General features: G+C 38.6%; 1 protein-coding gene and 1 non-coding gene across 2 annotated transcripts; both read left to right on the top strand.

Moving 5' to 3' along the window:
* Positions 1 to 321: 321 nt before the first annotated feature.
* Positions 322 to 19,731, top strand: CCDC174 (coiled-coil domain containing 174). Its single transcript, XM_090284933.1, has 12 exons — positions 322 to 373; positions 481 to 728; positions 4,426 to 4,530; positions 5,355 to 5,455; positions 9,373 to 9,431; positions 10,207 to 10,384; positions 13,592 to 13,687; positions 15,010 to 15,152; positions 15,599 to 15,693; positions 16,208 to 16,340; positions 18,037 to 18,189; positions 19,259 to 19,731. Exons 1-12 carry the CDS (start codon positions 322 to 324, stop codon positions 19,555 to 19,557), a joined length of 1,662 nt encoding a protein of 553 aa, XP_090141059.1. The 3' UTR covers positions 19,558 to 19,731.
* Positions 4,726 to 4,832, top strand: LOC150004991 (U6 spliceosomal RNA). The gene has a single exon (XR_016512480.1). It is a non-coding gene; the product is annotated as a U6 spliceosomal RNA (small nuclear RNA).
* Positions 19,732 to 21,183: the final 1,452 nt, after the last annotated feature.

Below are 21,183 nucleotides of genomic sequence, written 5' to 3'. Positions count from 1 at the left end.
ACTAAATGCCCCACTCAAGATGGCGTCTACGCGCTAAAAGCTAAAAGTTATATAAGACCTTCTCAATATGGCGCCAACACCAGTCATTTCCGTCTTCCTCCCTCTCCAAGATGCCTTAGCAGTTAGCTTCAACCTTGGGCACTCTGACCTTCTTAAAATGGTGGCGAAAGTAGTTGTACCACATCACGACCATCTCAGGATAGCAACAGTGTCGCAAATTTAGCGTCGCTATTAGATACTTCCGCTTGCGCCGGAAGCGGGCGAAAAAGGCCTGCGGAGACCTGGGGAGGATTCAGTTTGGGTGGAGGCACTTACTTGACCATGGACCGTAGGAAAAAGCCTTTGGACGTCACGGCTTCCTCGGTGAGTGCGGGTATAATGATGCTACGGGCTCCGAGTTGTTCCCGCCCCTACCAGATGTGAATCTTGGGCTTGCTTGTTTTCTTACTGGGGACCCAGACCTGACCTCCGCTCAAACAGGAACCCTGACCCGGCTTTTCTCAGACGGGAATCGGGACCAACTTTCTTACCTACAGAACCCTGAACTTGGCTTTTCTCCTCGGACACGCACCCGGACCGGGCTTCGTCCCTTAGACACGGACTTGAACCTGGTGTCTTCCCCCGGGTTAGGAATCTCCCTGCCTCTCTCTGTGACAGCCGGTCCAGACACCCTTGCCAGCCTGGTCTTCCTTAACGGTCGTGAAGAAACACCCGCCGGTGCTTGCTATGTATGCAAATTCCCTTTTCTGGTTCTCCTATCCAGAACATCAGACAGTGCGACATTTTCCCCGACCAGGAACGGAGCAATTGTTAATGCATCCATAGGCTGATGCGGTGCCTGGGAACTAACGCGTCTGACAGGCTGTACGCTTCTTTTTTTTTTTTTTTTTTTTTTTTTTAAGTTAGCTACTTCTAGGAAGAAAACCCGTTCTGAGTACGTATTTGTGTCAGCTCTTTATATGCACCATCTTTTTGACTCTTCCCAACTACATTAGGAGGTAGGTGCTAGTAATATCCCCATCTTATACATAATGTAATAGAGGCTCGGAAAGGTGAAAAAGTGTGAAGTGACGTTCCTCTGCTCACATACAGAATTTTTAGTGGTAGAACTGGCTCAGTCAATCTGGGTGCCTCTTCCATTATATCAGAGCAAGTTGCCTAACTTTTGATTTAATCTTGAATTTACTGCAGAGTATTAGGTTGCAAGGGAAGTACAAGGAAAACGTCCAAATATCCCAATATTTGAACCCTTCTTACTCATCCAACACTGAAAATTGCAACTAGTTATTATGTTTGAGGATTAAGAACCAAAAAGATATAAAAAAGTTATCATTCCAACAGGTTAAAATTAACAATGATCATAATAGGAATCCCATCTGGGAATTGACAATTGTCTGAACATCTTCCTTTTAAAATTCAAAAGTTGTTGTAGAATAGGGAAATGTGTGGGGAGAAAATTGATGTGGCTAAGGAAGATTAGAAGAAAAGGTAAACTTAAAAATTTTTTTTTATTAAATTTAGAATATCAGGTTCTGGGATGAGCTGCCCTTTGCATTTTTCTTGCTACAGCTGCTTTTAAATTGATTTCTTCCAAAAGAGAAATAACTGAACTCAGTCATTTTGATTTCCCTTAAAAGTCAGTCCACAGTACTGTGCTTTATAAGTTATGATTTACAAATGCCCGTGTGTATAGGCAGCTGTACCAGATTCTTAAAAAGGAAACTACCATTATAACCCACGACTGATACAGCTGATGGCTAGGTATGCGTGTTCACTCAGCTGTCTCGTTTCTTTTGCCCTGGCCTTTCCTGTTCTTGAATACTGTGATTGAGTTAAACTTCGAGTTCCTAAAACAAATGAGAGGAAGCTTTCTTATCATTTACTCATTCCACTTTATTTTTGACTGTTGAAATCTGCCTGTCTTTTAAGGTGCAGCTCAAAGCTACTTCTAATCACTCTGGATAGAAGGAAATCTTTCCTTACCGGAACTTTTATGCCATTTCTTCCACTCTTACAGCATTTATTGCTTTTTACTGCTTTTATTTATTTTTTATTTTTATTATTTATTATTTACTATTTTTAATATGCTTTATTGATTATGCTGTTACAGTTGTCCTAATTTCTTTTCCCTTTGTTCCCCTCCACCCAGTGACACCCCTCCCTCCAGTGACACCCCTCCCTCCAGTTGTCCCCCCCTTTTAGTCCATGCCCATTGGTTGTGCATATAGTTCTTCTCAACCTCTTCCTGTCTATTCCATTCCCTCCTACTATGCTTCTTAATTCCTGTACCATCTCCCACCCTTTACCCCCCTTACCCCTCCCTGCTGACCTCCCCCCATAATGTTCCCCATACCTATATTTCTTTTCCCACTCTTGTTGCCTACTTAGTTTGCCTTTGTTTTGGTTTCCTCGCTTCTGTTGTTGGTTGTTGTGATACAGTTTTCATTTTAATGTTCATACTTTTGATCTTCTTTCTCCTAAACAACTCCCTTTAACATTTCATGTAACAGTAGTTTGGATCTGATGAACTCCTTCAGTTTTACTTTGTTCTGGAGGCACTTTCTCTGCCCTTCTATTCTAAGTAACAGCTTCACTGGATAGAGTAACCATGGTTGTAGGTTTTTGCTTTTCATTACTTTGAATATTTCTTGCCAGTCCCTTCTTGCCTGCGGAGTTTCTTTTGAGAAATCAGCTGATAGTCTTATTTGGACCCCTTTGTACGTAATTCTTTTCTTCTCTCTTGCTGCTTTTAAGAGTCTCTCTCTATCCTTAATTCTCGACATTTTGATTATAATGTGTCTTGGTGGGGTTCTCCCTGGGTCCAGTTGTTTTGGAACTCTGCTTCCTGGACCTGTAAGTCCCTTTCCTTCCCCAAGTTAGGGAAGTTCTGCTTCATTATTTTTTCACATAATTTTTCAGTTTCTAGTTCTTCTTCACCTTCTGGCAACCCTATGATTCAAATGTTGGCCCACTTATAGCTGTTCCATAGGTTTCTGAGCCTCTCCTCATTTTCCTCACTTTTTGTTTTCTCTTTCTGCACTGGTTGACTGTTTGTTCCTTCCTCGTGTACCAATCGTTGATTTGATTCCTGGTTTTCTTTCCCTCATCACTAGTTTCGTATGTGTTTTTGCTCATTTCAGCAGGACTAACCTTCATTCCTTCCCCATCTCGTTTAAGATCTGCTGTTAGGTATGTAAGCGCTTTTATAAGCAAAGCTCTGAACTGTGCCTCAGAAAGATTTCCTATCTGCTGAGCCGTTAGATTAGCTATTTGCTGTCTGGTCAGCTGCGTCACCGGGATCTCTATCATGATCTGTGCCATCCTGACAAGTTTTGTGTTTACCTTTGCTTCCTGGGCAGGGCTGTCACACCTCCTACACCATAGGGGGCGGAGCCCCATGCACTCTTCACTACTCTGGCGTTTTGTGTGGGGGTGGGGTCCAAGATGGATTCCTGCCGTTCACTCTCCACTGAGAGACTGGAAGCCTCCCCCTCCATCCCAACCCCCTCCAGGCCTCACCGTCCAAGGCAGTGGGGGTCTGCCTTCCCCGGTGTTGGAATCGCAAGCTGATGGGTCTGGTCTGTAGCCAGGGGTGCTTCCCAGGCACTTCTCGCCTCCCCTTAAATACGGGTGTCTGTGCTTACCGCTGTCCCACCACCATCAACACTGCTGCCGCCGCCAGCACAGCTTGACCTCTCTGCCCTGGCTTTGCCCCTCCTACCCATCCAGATAAGCACCACTTCTTTATAACTTCATATGTTGGACTTCCATTTATTTTCTGGAACTTCTGGTTATTTCTGGCTTTCCAGTAGTTGTATTCCTTCTTAGTTGCAGAGGAAGATGGAGCATGTCAGTCTAGGCCTCCATCTTGGCCGGAAGTCTTCTCTGCTTCTTACTGCTTTTATAAGTTACCTTTCTTATTAGATTGTAGGCTTCTTGTGAGGCAGGAGTATGTCTAATTCATGTTTGTATCCTACTCTTCAGTGTTTAATGCCAGGCACATACTGAGTAATCAGATAGTTGCTAAATAAAGACATTTCCCTGTGGAAATAATAAGTTATTGTGATGATTAGATGAGATTATACCATATGAAAAAGCTAAGTACAGTGCTAGTCAAAAAGGTGTTTAATAATGTTAGTTGAATTTGAATCTGAAAGATGCAGACTTTATTTACTTCACTTTATCAGTTTCCCTTTGCCCAGAAGAAAGCCTTTGAGTGTTAGTGCTAGAGTAGAAATACATTTCCCACAGAGATAGGATGATATAGTTTTATTTTTTACTGAATTCTATGTGGAAACATTTAATTTTGTATCTATTCTTGTCCATTTATAGGAACTTGGAATCTTGCTTTGAGAATTACAATAACTTAGAAATCCAGTCACTCATAGAATTAAATAGCATTTTTGTTTATTCGTTTTATTCCAGTTGGTAGACCTTAAGGCTGAACTCTTTCGAAAACAAGAAGAATTCAAACAAGAAAAACTTCTAAAAGATTCTGGAGTTTTTGAAAAACCAAAAACAACTAATAAGGTAAAAATAAGATCTAATTATCTCCATTGATTCCAAACCTAGGGAATGATATCATACCTAGGTTTTTGAAAAGTGTCTGTGATATCTGCTACATATAAATATTAAGGAAAAATTCCTGCCTTGTGTTTGAACATATGCATGAGATGTCTTAAATATTAATATAGAAATTAGTAAGATTATTTGAAAGTACATCTTGTGCTTGCTTCAGCAGCACATATACTAAAACATGAGCAATACAGAGAAGATTAGCATGGCCCCTATGCAAGGATGACACACAAATTCATGAAGCATTCCATTAAAAAATAAATAAAAGTACATCTTAATGCTCTAATTCTTTAGCACTTCTTTTGAAAAAGTACATGCTGTTAGTAAGTGGTTTGTTACATTCTCATGGAATATTATCTAGTTACATAGGTATTATAAATCCAAACAGAGACAAACAGATAATATAGAAATATAGCAAAAAATATCAGGGTCTTTAAGAGTTGTGAATGGTTTCCCAATTTTTAGGTAATGTTGTCTGTTAGTGATTCTCTGTAATGTATACATTTTCATTTTTGTCTTGAATCAATCAGGAGATAAAAGATACAGAAGTAACCCTATGCAGTTGTATAAAGAAATTCTTTATGTAATTTAAGATTTTTCTTTTTCTCTTCAGCTTTGCCATGTATACTCTATTTGCAGGACATAAGTTGGCTGTCAGAAGATATAGTTATCTGCATTGATTCGTAAGATCTAATGGTCTCTTTTTCTTCTGATGTACAAGTAGAGGTGTTTTGCAGTCATTTGGTGGTTCTGTTTTGTCTTTTTAAATTATTCTCCAGAAACCAAGTATCTGGAACAAACAGAATGCAGGAGTTTCGAATCGAGCTGAGAAGGATGTGGAACAGAAGATTGAGGAACAGAAGACTTTAGACAAAGCAAGGTAAAGTTGAACTCCAGTAAATGTAGTTACCACTGAGGTTACCCAGGGAAAGATATGAAAGTTCACCTTTAACTTTTTGAGTTACAGTTTAAATTTTTATCATCCTTCTAGCAGAATATTCTGTAAATATAAAATATACTAAAAAATAATGTAATTTGCAGATGTATTTGCAATCTTAGAAGAATTAAGACATAACTTAAATTTAAAGATGAAACAGTCCCACTCTGAGCCTCTTTTAGGCACTAAGATTATCAACAAGTGTTGAAGAAGTGTATGGGATTGTGATTCTGGACTGGGTAGTATAACATTAGCATTTAGAAACTAAATTTTTTACCCAACTTTTTAATATGAAAAGCTTTAAATCAACAGAGTAATTGAAAGAAGAGTACAAAGAACATTCTAATACTCTTCACCTAAGTTCACAAATAAACATGCCCCGCCTCTGTTTCATGTGTATATAGAGAAACTTTGTAAGCATCCTGATACTTTTAAGTATTTTGGCATATATCTTCTAAGAACAAGAATATTCTTCTATATAACCACAGAGAACAGTATTGTCTATTATATGGTTCATATTCAAATTTTATCATTTATCCTATTACAATTGTGTCCTTTAAAGTTGTTTTTGAAAATTTAACCTAGGATTCAATCAAAGATTACATATTACATATAGTTGTTTTGTCATATTGCTTTAGTCTCTTTTAATTTAGAACAATTTTCTTGCCTTTTTGTTGTCTGTTATGCCATTGGTGTTTTTCAAGAGTCCAGGCCAGTAGTTTTTGCAGGATCCCAAAATCTAATAAGAATCTCATTAACTACTTTTGATAAAAATACCATGTAGGTGATAATGTGTCCTTCCCATTGAACCATATTTCAGTCTTGATTGGTAAAAATAAGCTTGATCCCTTGACCTACCTACTATAAAGGTGCTCTTCCCCCTAACAGTAACCTAAGGAGGGAAACTATGAGATTGTGTGACTATCCTGTCCACCAATACATTTTCATACAGTGGTGTTGACATCACTAATGAGTCATGCCTCTTATCAGTTATGACTTTGATTTCAGAATGATTTTTCTAGTTCTATCATTCCTTCTTTATTATTTTTTCATTTCATTTATTAGCTGGCATTCTTCTGCAAAGAACAGCGCTTCCCCTATTTGTAGTATCATCCTAGACTTAGAATCCCAAGTTTTAATATCTCAAGACTGCGCCACATGTGCTTTTGGATCCACTGCATAATAAAACTGCAGTTGGAAATAGTGGTCGCTAAAGTTACTCAGCTCTTTTGAGTCTGAAAATAAAAGGCAGAATATTAGCCTATTTTGGGAATTAGTTTTCTTAGTGTTTGACCTGTCGCCAACTGACATGAAATTTTACTTTAAGATATACTAATTTTGAAACGTCTTTCTCACTATGGACATATTCTCAGAATTTTAATTTTGTTGAAGATGCTATAATCTTTTAAAAAATTATATATAGTTTTATTGAGAAATAATTGATATATAACAGTTTCAGGTGTATAACATAATGATTCAATGTTTGTATATATTTCAAAATGATCACCATAATAAGTCTAGTTAGCATCCATTACCCTACATAGATATATTATTTTCTTGTGATGAGAACTTCTAAGATTTACTTTTTAAAACAATTTTCAAATATAGAATACAGTATTATTAACTGTAATCACCATGCTTCACATTACATCCCAAAACTTAATTTATCTTATAACTGGAAGTTTGTAACTTTCGAGCCCTTTCACCTATTTCTCCCACCCCTGCCCCCTGCTTATGGCAACTACCAGTCTGTTCTTTGTATCTATAAACTCATTTTGTTTTTGTTCTTATTTTAGATTGTGCATTTTAAGTGAGATCATATGGTATTTGTCTTTTTATGTATGACTTAATTCACTTAGCATAATGCATTCAGGGTTCATCATGTTGTTACAAATGGAAAGATATTCTTTTTTTATGGCTGAATAGTATTCCACTGTGTGTCACATTTTCTTTATTCATCCATCAGTGGACACTTAGCTTCCTTCCATGTCTTGGCTATTATAAACAATGCTGCAGTAAACATAGGGGGGCATATGTCTTTTCAAGTTAGTGTTTTCATTTTTTTGGATAAATATCAGTAGTGGAATTGCTTGATTATACGGTAGTTCTATTTTTAATATTTTGAGGAATCTCCATACTGTTTTCCATAGTGCGCCAGTTTACATTCTCACCAACAATGTACAAAGGGTCCTTTTTCTCCATATCCTCTCTATCACTTGTAATTTCTTGTCTTTTTGATAATAGACATTTTAACAGGTGTGAGGTGATATCTCATTGTGGTTTTGATTTGCATTTTCCTGATCATTAGTGATGTTGAGCATCTTTTCATGTACCTGTGGACCATCTGTATATCTACTTTGGGAAAATACCTGTTCAGATCTTCTGCCAATTTTTTAAAAATTAAATTTATTGGGGTGACATCAGTTAATAAAATTACGTAAGTTTCAAGTATACAGTTCTACGATACATCATCTGTATATTTCATTATGTGCGCATCACCCAAAATCAAATCTTCTTTTGTCATCTTATATTTGACCCCCGTCACCCTTTACTATACTTTCATCCCCTTCCCTCTGGTAACCACTGTACTTTTTTCTGTCTGTGAGTTTTTGTTTGTTTTTCTTGTTTGTTCATTTGTTGCTTTCAGTTTTATATCCCACATGTAAGTGAAATCATATAGTTCTTGATTTTTTTCTGTCTGACTTAATTCACTTAGCATAATATTCTCAAGATCCATCCATGTTGTAAATTTCTGCCAATTTTTAAATTGGATTATTTGTTTTTTGTTTTTGTTTTTTTGCTAATAGGTTGTATGAGTTCTTCATGTATTTTAGATATTGACTACTTACTAGATAAACTATTTGGAAACATCTTTTCCCATTCAGTTGGTTGTCTTTCTTTTTGTTGAGGGTTCCCTTTGCTGTGCAGAAGCCTTTTGGTTTGACGTAGTCCCACTTGTTTATTTTAGTTTTTGTTGCCTTTGCTTTTGTTGTCAAATCTAAAACATGATCATCAAGACCAATGTCAAGGAGCTTACCACCTATGAGTTATGGTTTCAGCTCTTATATTTGAGTGTTTAATCCATTTTGAGTTAGTTTTTTGTATATGGGTTTAGAGTTGTCCAGTTTTATTCTTTTGCATGTGGTTGTCCAGTTTTCCCAATACTTTTTAAAAAGGCTTACTTTTCCCCATTGTATATTCTTGATTCCTTTGTCTTAAACGAATTGACCTTATATGCATGGGTTTATTTCTGAGCTCTCAATTCTGTTGCATTGATCTGTGTGTGTGTTTTTATGCCAATACCATACTGTGTTGATTATTATAGCTTTGTAATTTAGTTTGAAGATAGGGAGCGTGATGCCTCCAGCTTTGTTCTTCTTTGTTTATATCAGGGACCCTTGTCTGAAAATAATACTATAATGCAAAGAGTTTACATCAAATTTGGTGATCTACTTGGAGGGTTTCAAATGGAAAATGTTTTTGTTTAGACACCTTTCTTTCTTTTGGGTGTTTAAGTTGCATTTGGTATTTAAATTAAGTTTGAATCTTAATTTATTCATTTATTTGTTCATCAAATACTGATTTAGCACCTCCTATGCTTCAGGCATTGTTTTAGGCACTGGGATGCTGTTATGAATAAGGCAAACATGGGCCATGCTCTCATAGAGATTACATTTGGCAAAGCAGACATAGCTGAGTCTGAGGATCTCCTTAGGGCGGGAGGTCAGCTGTAGTCAGGGTTATCTCATTATCAGGCTGGAACTCTTGGGAAGATTGCAGTAATGAAGCCAAGGATGGAGCAGTCTTTTCAGGGTAGCAGTTAATAAAACATTTCTAATACTACTCTTGTTTTCTCCAAGGGAGAAATTGGAAGAAAAAGCTAAATTATATGAAAAAATGACTAAAGGAGGCTTTATAGGTAAGTAAAAATTATTTCTTTATACTTTATTTTCTATAATTCATACAGCCAATGCTGTTTCATTATTTGTTACTAACTGTAAGAATAAGGAGAAATAAGCCAGCAGAGGGAGGAGGGGGAGAGTGGTGGAAGCAGATCAGCACAGGGAGGAGGGGACCACTTGTGTGACTGGGCCCGAGGGGCCAGGAAAGGGGGCAGCAAGTTAGAGGCAGGCTGGACCCCAGTCATGGGCTACTGACCCAGCTGAGCTCCTTCTTCCCAGGCAGCAGGGGCATGTTCCCTGCCTGGCAGGGAATCCAGCATGGGAAGGTCAGGCATTCTCAAAGCTAGGGGCCATGAAGAGAGGCTTTGCCTTACTGAAGAAGAAGCAGGGTGGCCATTAACTAGGTGGCGTCAGTATCATGTGGTCTTGTAACTCAACTCTGGGAAGCACATCTCTTTCCTATTTGAAGTATTTTGTGCCCTCTTTTTTTTAAATATTGTTTGGGTAAACCTTTATTTAAAAAAATTCAAGTCTTTTCTCTTTTGATTCAAACTTTGCTTGCATTGTTAATACGGGATTCAGGTCCACAACAGTATGCCTGTTCACGTAGAGATTTGGTCCTGCCCAGACTATACAGTGGGTTAACATCAGCAGCCAGGAGTGGGGTCATCGACTAATGAATCATCCAGGGCATGGAGCCACCCATTGCTGAATGTGATTTCTTCATATCAATTCCATGTGTGGTTTTTTTCATTGATGTCAAGAATCTGACAATTGATTTTTATGTCCTAGATGAAGAAGTGGAGGATATGTACCTTGTGGATTTCACACAGAAGATCATAGACAAACACAAAGAAATCGAGGCATTTGGTGCCGATAGAGGTTCTAGAAAGGCAGGAGAAAGAGAAGATGATGATGAAAATCTTTCTGAAAAAGATATACCTCCTCCCCAGGACCCCAGTGAAGAATGGTTGGTAATATTATGTGATTTAATCATATTAACATTGTCAGGCGTGTGTTTACTTTTTAAGAGTGATTTTGTTTGGTTGTTATCAAACCATTTATCTTTCCTCAGTTTTTTTTTTTTCCTTTTGAGACTCCACTTTAAGTAAGATTGGATTTATAGATGTAGAAACAGTAGCTCCATGCATATTCCATTCTCGTTACTTGTTTATTTTATAACTGAAAATTATAAAATCTATGTTGTTCCAAAAGGCAAGATTTCATTCCTTTTTTATTTCCTCAAAAATTCTACTCTAAGGATGGCATGTTTAATCAGGGAAAGAAAATTAACACCAGTTAAGTCGATTTAGATGCTGTGTAGAGACTGAAAAAAATCACTACCCAAATATATCAGTTTCTAATCCAAGGAACCTGTGAATGTTACTTATAGGGAAAACAGGGGTTTGCAGATGTGATTAAGTTAAGAATTTTAACCTGAGGAGATCATCTTGGATTATCTGGGTGGACCCTAAATAAAAAGGAAAAAAGAAGCAGTAGCTCCAATGAAGAAATAATTACAAATAAAGACTGAACTCCTGCCATGTGCCAAGCACTGTGCCAGGTGCAGGGGGCATTGATACGCCTGTTTTGTTGATGTGAAAGAATTGTTTACGTAGAAACATGCTCCGTTCTTACCCATGTCCTTATTCAGACATCATGGAGAGTCATTTGTCTAGGTAGAGTGATCTCTCCACTAAGCCTTACTCCAGCCATGACATTTTCTGGCAGTGTAATATATAGGCATTATGGGCCTTGAACCTGGATCGCACTAGCTCTACCTTTCCCAGGCAGTGTGACCTTGATAAGTTCCTCACCAATCTGAGGCTTGCTTTCCTCCCCTGTAAAGCAATGGTGATAGTGTTTACCTGTGATTCTTTGCCTTAAACTTCCTTAAGGAAGTAAGAGTGTTTTAGAATATCCAAGAAACTGCTGTCTGTAGAGTATAAGCAGACATTCTGTAAATCTTTATTACTGAAATTATTCTGAATTTTACCGTACATGTAGGTAAATAATGGGGAAACCAAACTAGTGTTTCCTTACAAAGAGACCAATATGTCAATAACAGACCAGAATGTAAATTCCATTATGATGATTTTCTCTAAGTAAGATGTTGTTTAGAAACTTGTTCATAAGTGCTTAAAATTTTGTAGGGATGCACCGATGCTATGCAAATGTCCTGGGAGTAACCAACTCTGCCTGCCCACCCTCCTGCCTGTGCAGAGCCCACTACCTTCCCTTCAGGGCTCAAATATCCTCCTCAGCATGGGGTCTTTGTCAGGAACTGCTTGGGATTGTTTGCACATTTGCTGCCTTCTGTCAGCCTTGGGCCCAGTAGGCAGGTGTCATTTATGAGCAGTCCCTACTCTAGTGCAGACACTGTGCCTTTTCACACGTTGATATAGAACAGGTGTCTTCTTACCTACCTTCTAAAAACTTGTCTTTGGGGTAGGTTTTCTGGCTGCATGCTTGCTATAAGCAACCAAGAGAGAAGCACATACAGTAGTCTCTTCTATCAGAGCTGCTTCAGTCTTAGTGATTGTCCCTCATCCGAACTATGGTAGCATGTTAATATTTCCTGCTCTCTTGGCTTTTAGCTTTTCTTTATTATTAATGTATGCCCGGCCTCGTTAAAAGAAAAAGATTTGAGGCAAACTTTCGGTACTTTTAACGTGCTGCCTGCTGCTGTTAGTGAAGCATTTCACGGGCATGCGCCTTAGCTTCCCCCAGAGCTCTTTGAAGATGACTTGACTGAGCTCTCCTGTGTTACTCTGGTACTTGGAGTAATTGTTTCCCCCAGAGCTTGCTCAGTGACTGCTGATTACAGAGAGCAGTTGCTGACTGCTGTCTTGCCACTTCTATTTTGATGAGATTTGTATGTTTTGGAGGCCTTCTCCAGAAACATAATAGCCTGTGATTGCTTTTCATAGCCGAAATCTCAACTCCTTTGAAAGGTTTAGTATCTTTTTTTCCTTATTAATGCCTGTATGATTACAAGCAATTTGTAAGTGATTTGAAGAGTTTGAAGGGCAATTGAAGGTGCCACATGCCACCATATGGTGAAGGAAGACACACTGCAAGCAGTTCTGACACTTCTTTTGTGTTTTTAAATTAGGCTCCAGAATTGTAACTGCTTGTAAAATCCTTTCAGTAGTTAAATTCCAGGTGGTGGAAAACGTTTCTACAAAAATACTGTAAATAATTACTTAGACCATCTGGCCAGATGGTTTTCTTCCTCCAGAAGGAAAGAAACGAAGAAAATAAATAAATAAATAAATTGCTTACTGCAGTCGGAGGTTTTATTTCTTGTGGTAATCAGCTTTAGCACTACAGCAGTGGATTCCCAAACATTGTTTTTAAGTCATGTGCTGGCAACTGGAATCAGCATGTAGGAGAGGAAAGAAATTACTAACAAAAGCTTAGTCACATACATGGGAATTTGACCTAGAGTTGGTCCACCAGCAGTACTGGCCCCTTTCTGTGTTCTTTAGCACCCTAGTAAATGCTGTGGGAAATTCCCTGCCCATAACTTAAAAAATAAAAAATCTGTTGCATCATAATGCAAATGAAATGTTTTCCATGGAAATCTGTCCATATTATGTTGTGAAAAGTCTGAATATTTCATTTGCCTTGCTCTGCCTGGCTTCCCTAACTACTGTCTAGTCTGGGCAAGGGTTAAGAAAGAGGAACTTTCTTAACTTCTTGTGACTTATATTAATAAATTTCTAATTCTTTGGGAAGAATTGTACCAACTAGAAGAGACAAAAGAAAGAATGAAGTGTCAGATTTGGGAAGACTGAGGAAAATTGGTAGTCTGGTACAAAGCAAAGTTATTATGATGCTGCTAAAGTATTTGGAGTTGTCTAAAACAGATTAAAGTAAGTTCTGAGATGTTGCAGCAAGGATCTGTATGGGCATTTATCTTTGAAATCAGACATACATGATTAATCATTTTCTACAGTTTCTAAAACTGAGATTTAATAAAAGGCAGTGTGTTTTATTGTGTGTCAGCTTTTAACTTCAAAAAGCACGTCCTTATCAGTGTTAGTGGTCTCAGAGATTAAGGAGATTTTTTGGTTATGAGGCCTATATTAATTTTTTACTAGGCACTGACTCCCTAACTTAGGGACCCATATGTCGTATACAAAGCCTTCACGTCTTTTCACTTTTATTTCAGGGTGGATTATGTGGATTCTTTAGGGCGATCCCGGCGCTGCATGAAAAAGGATTTGCCACATCTGCTGGAGATGGATAAAAATCTTCAGGGGAGGCTGTAAGTGTGTTATGTACAAAGCTTTGTCCAGGTCTGAAGTGCAGGCATAGAGATAGTTTTGTGGGCAGGTTGTCTTGAGTCAATTATATTTGGTGCTTCAGGAAGGAGATCTTTTTTAATTTATAAGAATATTTGCAGAAGCACTTATTCATACTTAGCATATACATACACACATAATCCACACCGAGGGAACAACCTGAATGGATGATTCAGATTGTGTAGCTACTAAAATGAATGAGTTAGAGCTATATCTGTTTACGGGCACACCGTGGAGATACTGAGGGGTCAGTTCCAGATCACCGCATTAAAGCAAGTATCACAGTAAAGCAAGTCACACAGTTTTTGGTTTCCTATTGCATATGGAAGTTATGTTTACACTATACTATAGTAATTGTGTAATAGCACTAGGTATTAAAAAAAAGCAGTGTATTAAAAAATACTTTATTGCTAAAAAATGCCAACTGTCATCTGCGTCTGTTGGAAAAAATGACATGAATAAACTTGTTTGGTACTTGGTTGCCACAAACCTTTAATTGGTGAAAAAGCACAGTATCTGCAAAGTGCTTGGAAGGATTTCTAATTGAAGAATAACAAATAAGCCTAAACTAAACGAACCAACAAATCTCTATGGAGAAAGGTGTTTAAGAATATACACTTGGTTATCCCACAGCAAGTAGGGGCAGGGAGGCAGCTAGTTTATTATTAAGTTTTTCATCATACCTCTTTGAATTTTGAAGTAAGGGCCTTATACCTAGGTTTTTTTTCCCCCTGGAGGGCTGAAGACACCTAAGAGATAACTTGCTAAAACATCCCAGGGAATAAGAGCAGCTTTTGTGTAGAAAGTCTTGGGAGAAGGTCCACCTTGTTCAAGTCTTGCAGGTTCAGGTGGGCCTGTGCTTGGCACAAAGGAGGAAGTATAGAATCCCTAAGCTGTCCAGCAGAGCACAAGGCACTAGCTAGGCCACAGCATTATGCAGCTTCCTTGGCCCTGCTCAGGAGACCATCCAGAGAAGGCCTGTACTTCCTTTGCCCTGCCTGGGCTGCCTCCCTCTCTTCAGCCCAGGACCAGGGTGAGAAGGACAGTAGTTTGTCTTGAAGGCAGGCAAGATTCCATTATGCTAATGTAACAGGTCGGCTGCTTGATTCAAGAAAGGTGAAAATCTTTTTTATTATTTCCCAGTGGTATGGTGGGTCAGAAACCTCTGTAAAGAACTGTCTTCTTTATCATTTAGAGTTACCTATTCATGATCCAACTGACCGAACCAAAGCATTGCTGTCTCACAGCTCTTATCTAAAGATAGTTTTTGCTTTATTTCTTCTAGTTTTGTTAGTCCTGCTAATGAAAAAACCTTGCTCTCTGAAGATATGAGAAAAGAACTTCAGCGCCAGCAATGGGAGGAAGAAGAACGGGAGGCCCTGAAAAGGCCAATGGGGCCCATACATTATGAAGATATTCGTGAAAATGGTATAAAGCTTTTAAATCATATTTTTATCTTGAACTAATGGCAAGCACAAAGGGAAGCATTCATTCATAAAGCAGCAATTCTCAGGTAGAAATAAAAGATTCTGCTTTGGAAATTGAAACTATCCCTTTGTTCATTTCATAGCCTAAAAAATACTCATATTGGAAATATCATCCTAACAGAGGGTCTGTTAACCCAAGAGTTTGTTCCCTGAGAGAAATGGAGACAGTCTGTGACTGAATATGAATTAGTTTTTGTTATGTTTATCACTTGGTAAACAGGATGAAAATGTTCTAACATGCTTTTTTATCTGCCTTTTTCATTTTTTAAAACTTGTGCCAAGTATTACTGCATTTTATTATTATTATTATTTTGCCAAATTTCTTGTAGGTTATAATTTACTGATAGGGAAATTTTTAATCTCTCATATAATTTTGACTTCTTTCAGAGGCCAGGCAACTTGGTGTTGGATACTTTGCGTTTGCCCAAGATCAAGAGTTAAGAAACAAGCAGATGAAAACTTTAGAGATGCTGCGTGAACAGGTACTAGTTAAATTCTGAGTTGATATCAAGAAGGATTTGAGCAGTTGGTTTCTTATTGGACCATACTGCAAAAAAATTCAGTAAATTAATTAGAATTTTAGATTGATATTTAGAATGCAATTATAGGTTTCATAATGATAATTGACATATTATTTTGGTGTTTTAAACTTTATATTATAGCTGCTCAGAAATAACCTGTATGCCTTTGTATTTGGTTCCAAATACACTTATGGAGTGGCCAGGGTAAGAAAATAGAAACTTCTTAAGAGATTAAGGAGTAGAACAGAATTGGTTGGGTTTTTTGAATGTAAAACCTTCCAGGATGCTCTGATAACACTTACTAAACTTCAGAAACATCAGAGGGCTTGTGTAAGATCTTAAGGATAGTTTCTTAGAAGTGGCATGGAAATAAATTAATTAGCCTATTTTTACAATAAAATTATTTCATCCTTTTAAACAGAAGTTATGAATTTGGTTTAAAGCAAATAGTTTTTTAATTTTCTGTTCTTTTTAGACAACAGACCAGAGAACAAAACGAGAAAACCTAAAAGAAAAGCGAAAGGCTATGTTAGAAGCAAGACTTGCCAAACTCCGACAAAAAAAGATGAAAAAATCAAAAGATGATGGAACAGAGGAAGAAAATAAAGGTATGTTATGGCTCGTGTTAATAAACTTCAAAGAGAAAAATTTTAGTTCCACTGATGTTTCAGTAATAAGACTGGCAATGTGAAATTAACCATTTAGTTTTATTCTCTAAGAAAGCACCTTTGGGTACTGCAAGGAGCAGTTTTTATGACCAGAGTGATGTGGAATGACCCTCCAAGGAATCTTTCTAGGTTTTCAATAAGGAAATTGACAGTACATTGAGTCACTTCATATTAACTCAGACTTAGTTTAGTTGTGTATATAGATGTTTAAACCTAATTTTCTATTTATTTTTTTGTGGCTACAGTTTTTGTTGATTATTATATATTTATTTTAAAGAAATATACTTACAAAGTCAGATAATAAAATGAAGAATTTACAGGTATGAGTATGGACAGCTTACAAAAGGACTGGTAAAACACTTAGAAATGCTGTTAAGCATTGTGTTCAAACTAGTTCACTATGTGAGTTATGCTGGTCTGGGCTAAATTGCCTTGACAAAGAGACCCCTACGTAGATTGCCTCAAACAAGAGGGAAGTCTGCTTCTCTCTTTCAACATTTCAGGGGTGGTAGTTGTCCAGGTAGGTAGTGGTTTTCCCCCGATGGCCACCCAATCTTCAGCTTCCTCCTGTCTTGCTGTTTCTGCCATTCCCCAGAGGGTTGGTCTCACCTGCACAGTTGAAGCTTGCTCCCCAGCATCTGTTCATTATCCATCCTGGGGGAGGGAGGAAAGAGAGGAGGGGAACCGGCTCCTTTTTGAGAATGCGAGTCTGAAGTCACATACAGCCTGTGCATTTACATCCCAGTGGCCAGAACAGAAGGAGGTCAATGGTCAGAATGCAGAGAGGCTGGGGACCAGCCTCTCTATGGAGATGCCATGTATTCAGCTGAAACTGGGGGCATTTGGTTCCCAAAAGGAAGAAGGGGAATGTGGGTGCTAGGGGCATGCATATAGAAGCCTCTCCAGTGCTCACAGCAGCCTTGTGCTTAGTCATGGGCCGTTTTCTAATTCTACACTCAAGTTTAATTTAGGTTTGAAAGGAGACTAGAAACATTTTTGGATTGGAAAAGCGTTCATTTAGTTTCATATAATTGTCTCCGTATAACATGTTAAGCTCTGCAGGCTGTTTAGTTTTGCTCCACTCCTGAAAGTCTGTGGTTTGCATGAATGGTGAAGTGTCACCGCAGTGTTTTTTAAAAATCCATTTTCCTTTAAAATATAGCCGAAGTTGAATAGCCAGCAGCCTGTCACCAGGCTTCAGCTCTTCACTCTGAGTCCCCTTGTTTTGTCTGAGACCCTTACTTTAGTTGAGTAACTGGGGGATTAATGGTCCTTCAGTTGTTGGTCTGGAGATACAGATACTTTGAAATCCATCCAGCCTGGGTTTGAGTCCTGGTTCTTATCACTTTTGACCTGTGCAGCGTTTCTGAGCTTAATTTTTCTCATCTACAAAATGGGGATAAAATGGGAATACCAGTACTGACTTTATTAGAGTTCTTACAGAGTTAAATGAATTATTGTATACAAAGTACTTAGCCCACTGCCTGGGACATGGTAGGTGCTCAATAAATACTGGTTTTTACTTCTACTCTCAGGATTAGTATATTCTCAAATAAATAAATAAATAAATAAATTAATTAATTAAACAGCTTTAAGCTTTATTATAATGAAGTCTTATTCCCTTGCAAAAAAATAGATGCAGATGTTATTGGGCCCTTACCACCAGAACCAGAGGCTGTGCCAACTCCACATATTGCTGCCCAGAGCAGCAAAGTAGAAGTCATCGTTCAAGAGAGGAAGGATACCAGGCCGGGAGTGCCACATGTCCGGGAGTGGGACAGAGGAAAAGGTAAGGCGGGTAGGCTCCAAGGTGTAAAAATCTTTTCAGTTATGGGCCCTGCACAGGAGATTTTTCTGGTTCTCCTGATCTGAGTATGATTCTGATGAGTCTTTGTGGTCCTTTGAAGGTTAAGGAATTCTCCAGATCCTTGAACTTGTTTCTTCCCGATACCCAGAGCTGTTTATAAACAGAAACACTAGAAAGGGTGATTTCAGAAGATTATGATCCATAAGGCATCATGTTGAAGGATGAGGTTTTTGTTTTATTTTTTTAGAAGTGCTTGGGAAGTTTTCTGAAATTCGTGCTGCCTCATGGTTTTGCAGCTTTGGAATGCCATTTCTCAGGAACTGCTTTTAAAATCTTATGAAGATTTGATATTTTAATGTATTCTGTGTTTTTAGCAGTCTCTTTTATGTTTAAAGTAGCCTGCATGCCACTGTATTAACCTGCATTCACATATGGTTCCATTGGGGTATGCAGAACTACCTGTAAGGTTCTGGGGATCCCCCATGGTGCCCACAGCAGCCCCTCTTTGGAATACGACTGTGTTTTATTCCTTTCTGAAATCATATCAGTACTGCATTAGCTCATGCTGTTTGAGCGGATGATATCCAAGACTAAAGTAAAAGATAAACAGATAGGTGAGTGCCTTTGGTGAGTGTGGCTCTAAAATAGAGAAGAAATACCGACAGATTTGGACAGGTTCCTTTGTGTCACCTAGAACTCAGGGCAACGTTTGTGTTTGCTGTGTAGTAGCTACGGCATCATGTCAAGCAAATGATTTGAGTGTTTACTTTTTCTATATTTTAATGCCTTATTGTCAGTGTTTTGAAAGCCTGCGAGACTGCTCCACAGAGCCTTTCTTAAATCTTTGCCCTTCTGGAAGTAGTCACTCCCTTAGCCTACTTCCTTATGCTTCTGCAGCATTACATGTGCCTCAGATTATAGTTTTGTTATTGCTATCCTTGTTTTCCAGAGTATTTGAGGTGGTTTTTAAGAAATACATATAATAATTGAAAAGTAATAAAAATTCATCTGATTCAATAATTCTAATAATACTCTTTCTTATTTTTACTAGACTTTTCCTTTGGGTACTGGTCGAAGAGGCAGTCAGATCTCCGGGCTGAAAGAGATCCTGAGTTTGCCCCCCCATCAGATTACTTTGTGGGTCCACAGAGAACTGGTTCTTTCAGTAGACAGACGTGGAGCAGACCTTCACCTGCACAGAGTGGCACATGGCAGAGCCCTGGCCAGAGCCACGACCCCAGCTGTTTACATGCATCATCCATTCCTGCCCCCAGCAGCCCACCACAAGCCTCCTCAGTCACTTTTGAAACTCTGGATGATATGATATCATATTATAAACAAGTGACATGAAGTTAAAAAACATTCTGACTTGGGTCCATACTGTTGATGGGTGTCTTCCTCCCCCAGAGTGGAGAAAATGACTTAACTTTAGGTGATGAGTTGTAACTTCCTTTTCCTGTCCTTTCCCTAAAAGATACAGGTTGGATTTGTCAACAAGGAAGAAAGCGAATGGTACATAGAAAATCTGTGGCCAGTTGGCTGTTTATTTCTTTCTAATAGGTATGGAGACTATTCATCTGGATTTACATGTAAGCTGTGATAGACTACAAATACTATGTAATATTTGACACTGCGGAGCTTTTAATCCTGTTTGCCATACCCACTCCCATGACATACTCAAATTTAAGGGCTCCATTCCTTTCCTTCTGCAAATGCTAGCATGTAGATGTCTTTTTCCAAGGATTCAACTTCCAGGTCAGTTGATGGAGCATCTCTCAAAGAGTGGCAAATGAGGAGACACTGTGTGGGAAGCAAAGTGAACTAGTTTTTGAGAGGACCCTGGAGCTGGAAGACACAGTAATATTTGAAACTATAAGAAAGACTAGGGAGGAGAACTTTATAATCCAGAAAGGTAGAAGTTGAAGTCACTAACTTATTGTAATCCCATCCTGAGTGATGATTATCATCATCTGTGCATGGTGGGCATTCAGCAGGTGACTGGGGCACAGCTCATTAACCCCATTTAAGCTCATTCATAGTTAGCATCAGAGAACAGCAGATTTGCAGAAGGCAGGGAGGGAAGGACCCTTCAAATTCATTCAGTCTAACTGCCCCATTCATAAGGAAAGCCACTGAGACTCAGAGAGGGAAGCACTGACCATAGTCATGTAATTGAAAGGGACAAAACTAAGACTGGAACCTACCCGTGTGACTTCCAGCTCTTTTTCTCTACAGACATGGTCAGAAACCCTCCCAACCCCATGTGTGGTCTCCCGTGATGGACAGTGGGATCATCTCATTTTCTAGTATATAATGAGGTTCTGAGGGCAGCTTAGGTCATGTATATGCTCCCACCCACTGAATTCCAGTCAAGGTCCTTCCACTGTCCCAGAAGGGCCACCTGGACTCACCACCTTCTGCTGTGCCGTCATGCCTGCGTTGAAGGTGTCTCCAGAGGAAAGAAGCACCCACGAATGTCTTCTCACACAGATTCTGGTACTACACAGAGAAGAAGTAGTGGGAAATGCAGGATTAAGTCACCTGAGTCAGCCTCGTATTCTCTATATCAAAATTCCCATTACCTTGGGATTCCTGGGCTGCATCAGACACACAAAAAAATTCATTTGCTGAGTAAGGAACTCATGTCAACCCCCAAAATATATATATACTGAGTTTTAAACCACTGCCAGTATTCTAGAGCACTGCGAACACTGTGTAGGTATTTGCAGATACTAAGAAATTTGTGTTGGTTTTTTATGGTATGATGATGATATTGTGTGTGTGTTTAAAAGTGGGGATCCTTGCCTTTTACAGATATATACTGAGATATTTACAGATAAAATCATGTAACTGCTATACTTCAAAAACATTTCAGGGGTGGGGGGAAGTGAGTAGGGCAATAAGTGCAACAACATTGGCCCTGAGTTGATGTTGGGCTCAGTACGTGTATTGGTGAAAATATTGCTACGTGGAATA

This window comes from Furipterus horrens, unplaced genomic scaffold, assembly GCF_987537825.1.
Source record: "Furipterus horrens unplaced genomic scaffold, mFurHor1.1.pri manual_scaffold_7, whole genome shotgun sequence".
NCBI lineage: Eukaryota > Metazoa > Chordata > Mammalia > Chiroptera > Furipteridae > Furipterus > Furipterus horrens.
The sequence above is the reverse complement of the archived record's forward strand: the minus strand, read 5'-3'. Positions and strand labels throughout refer to the sequence as shown.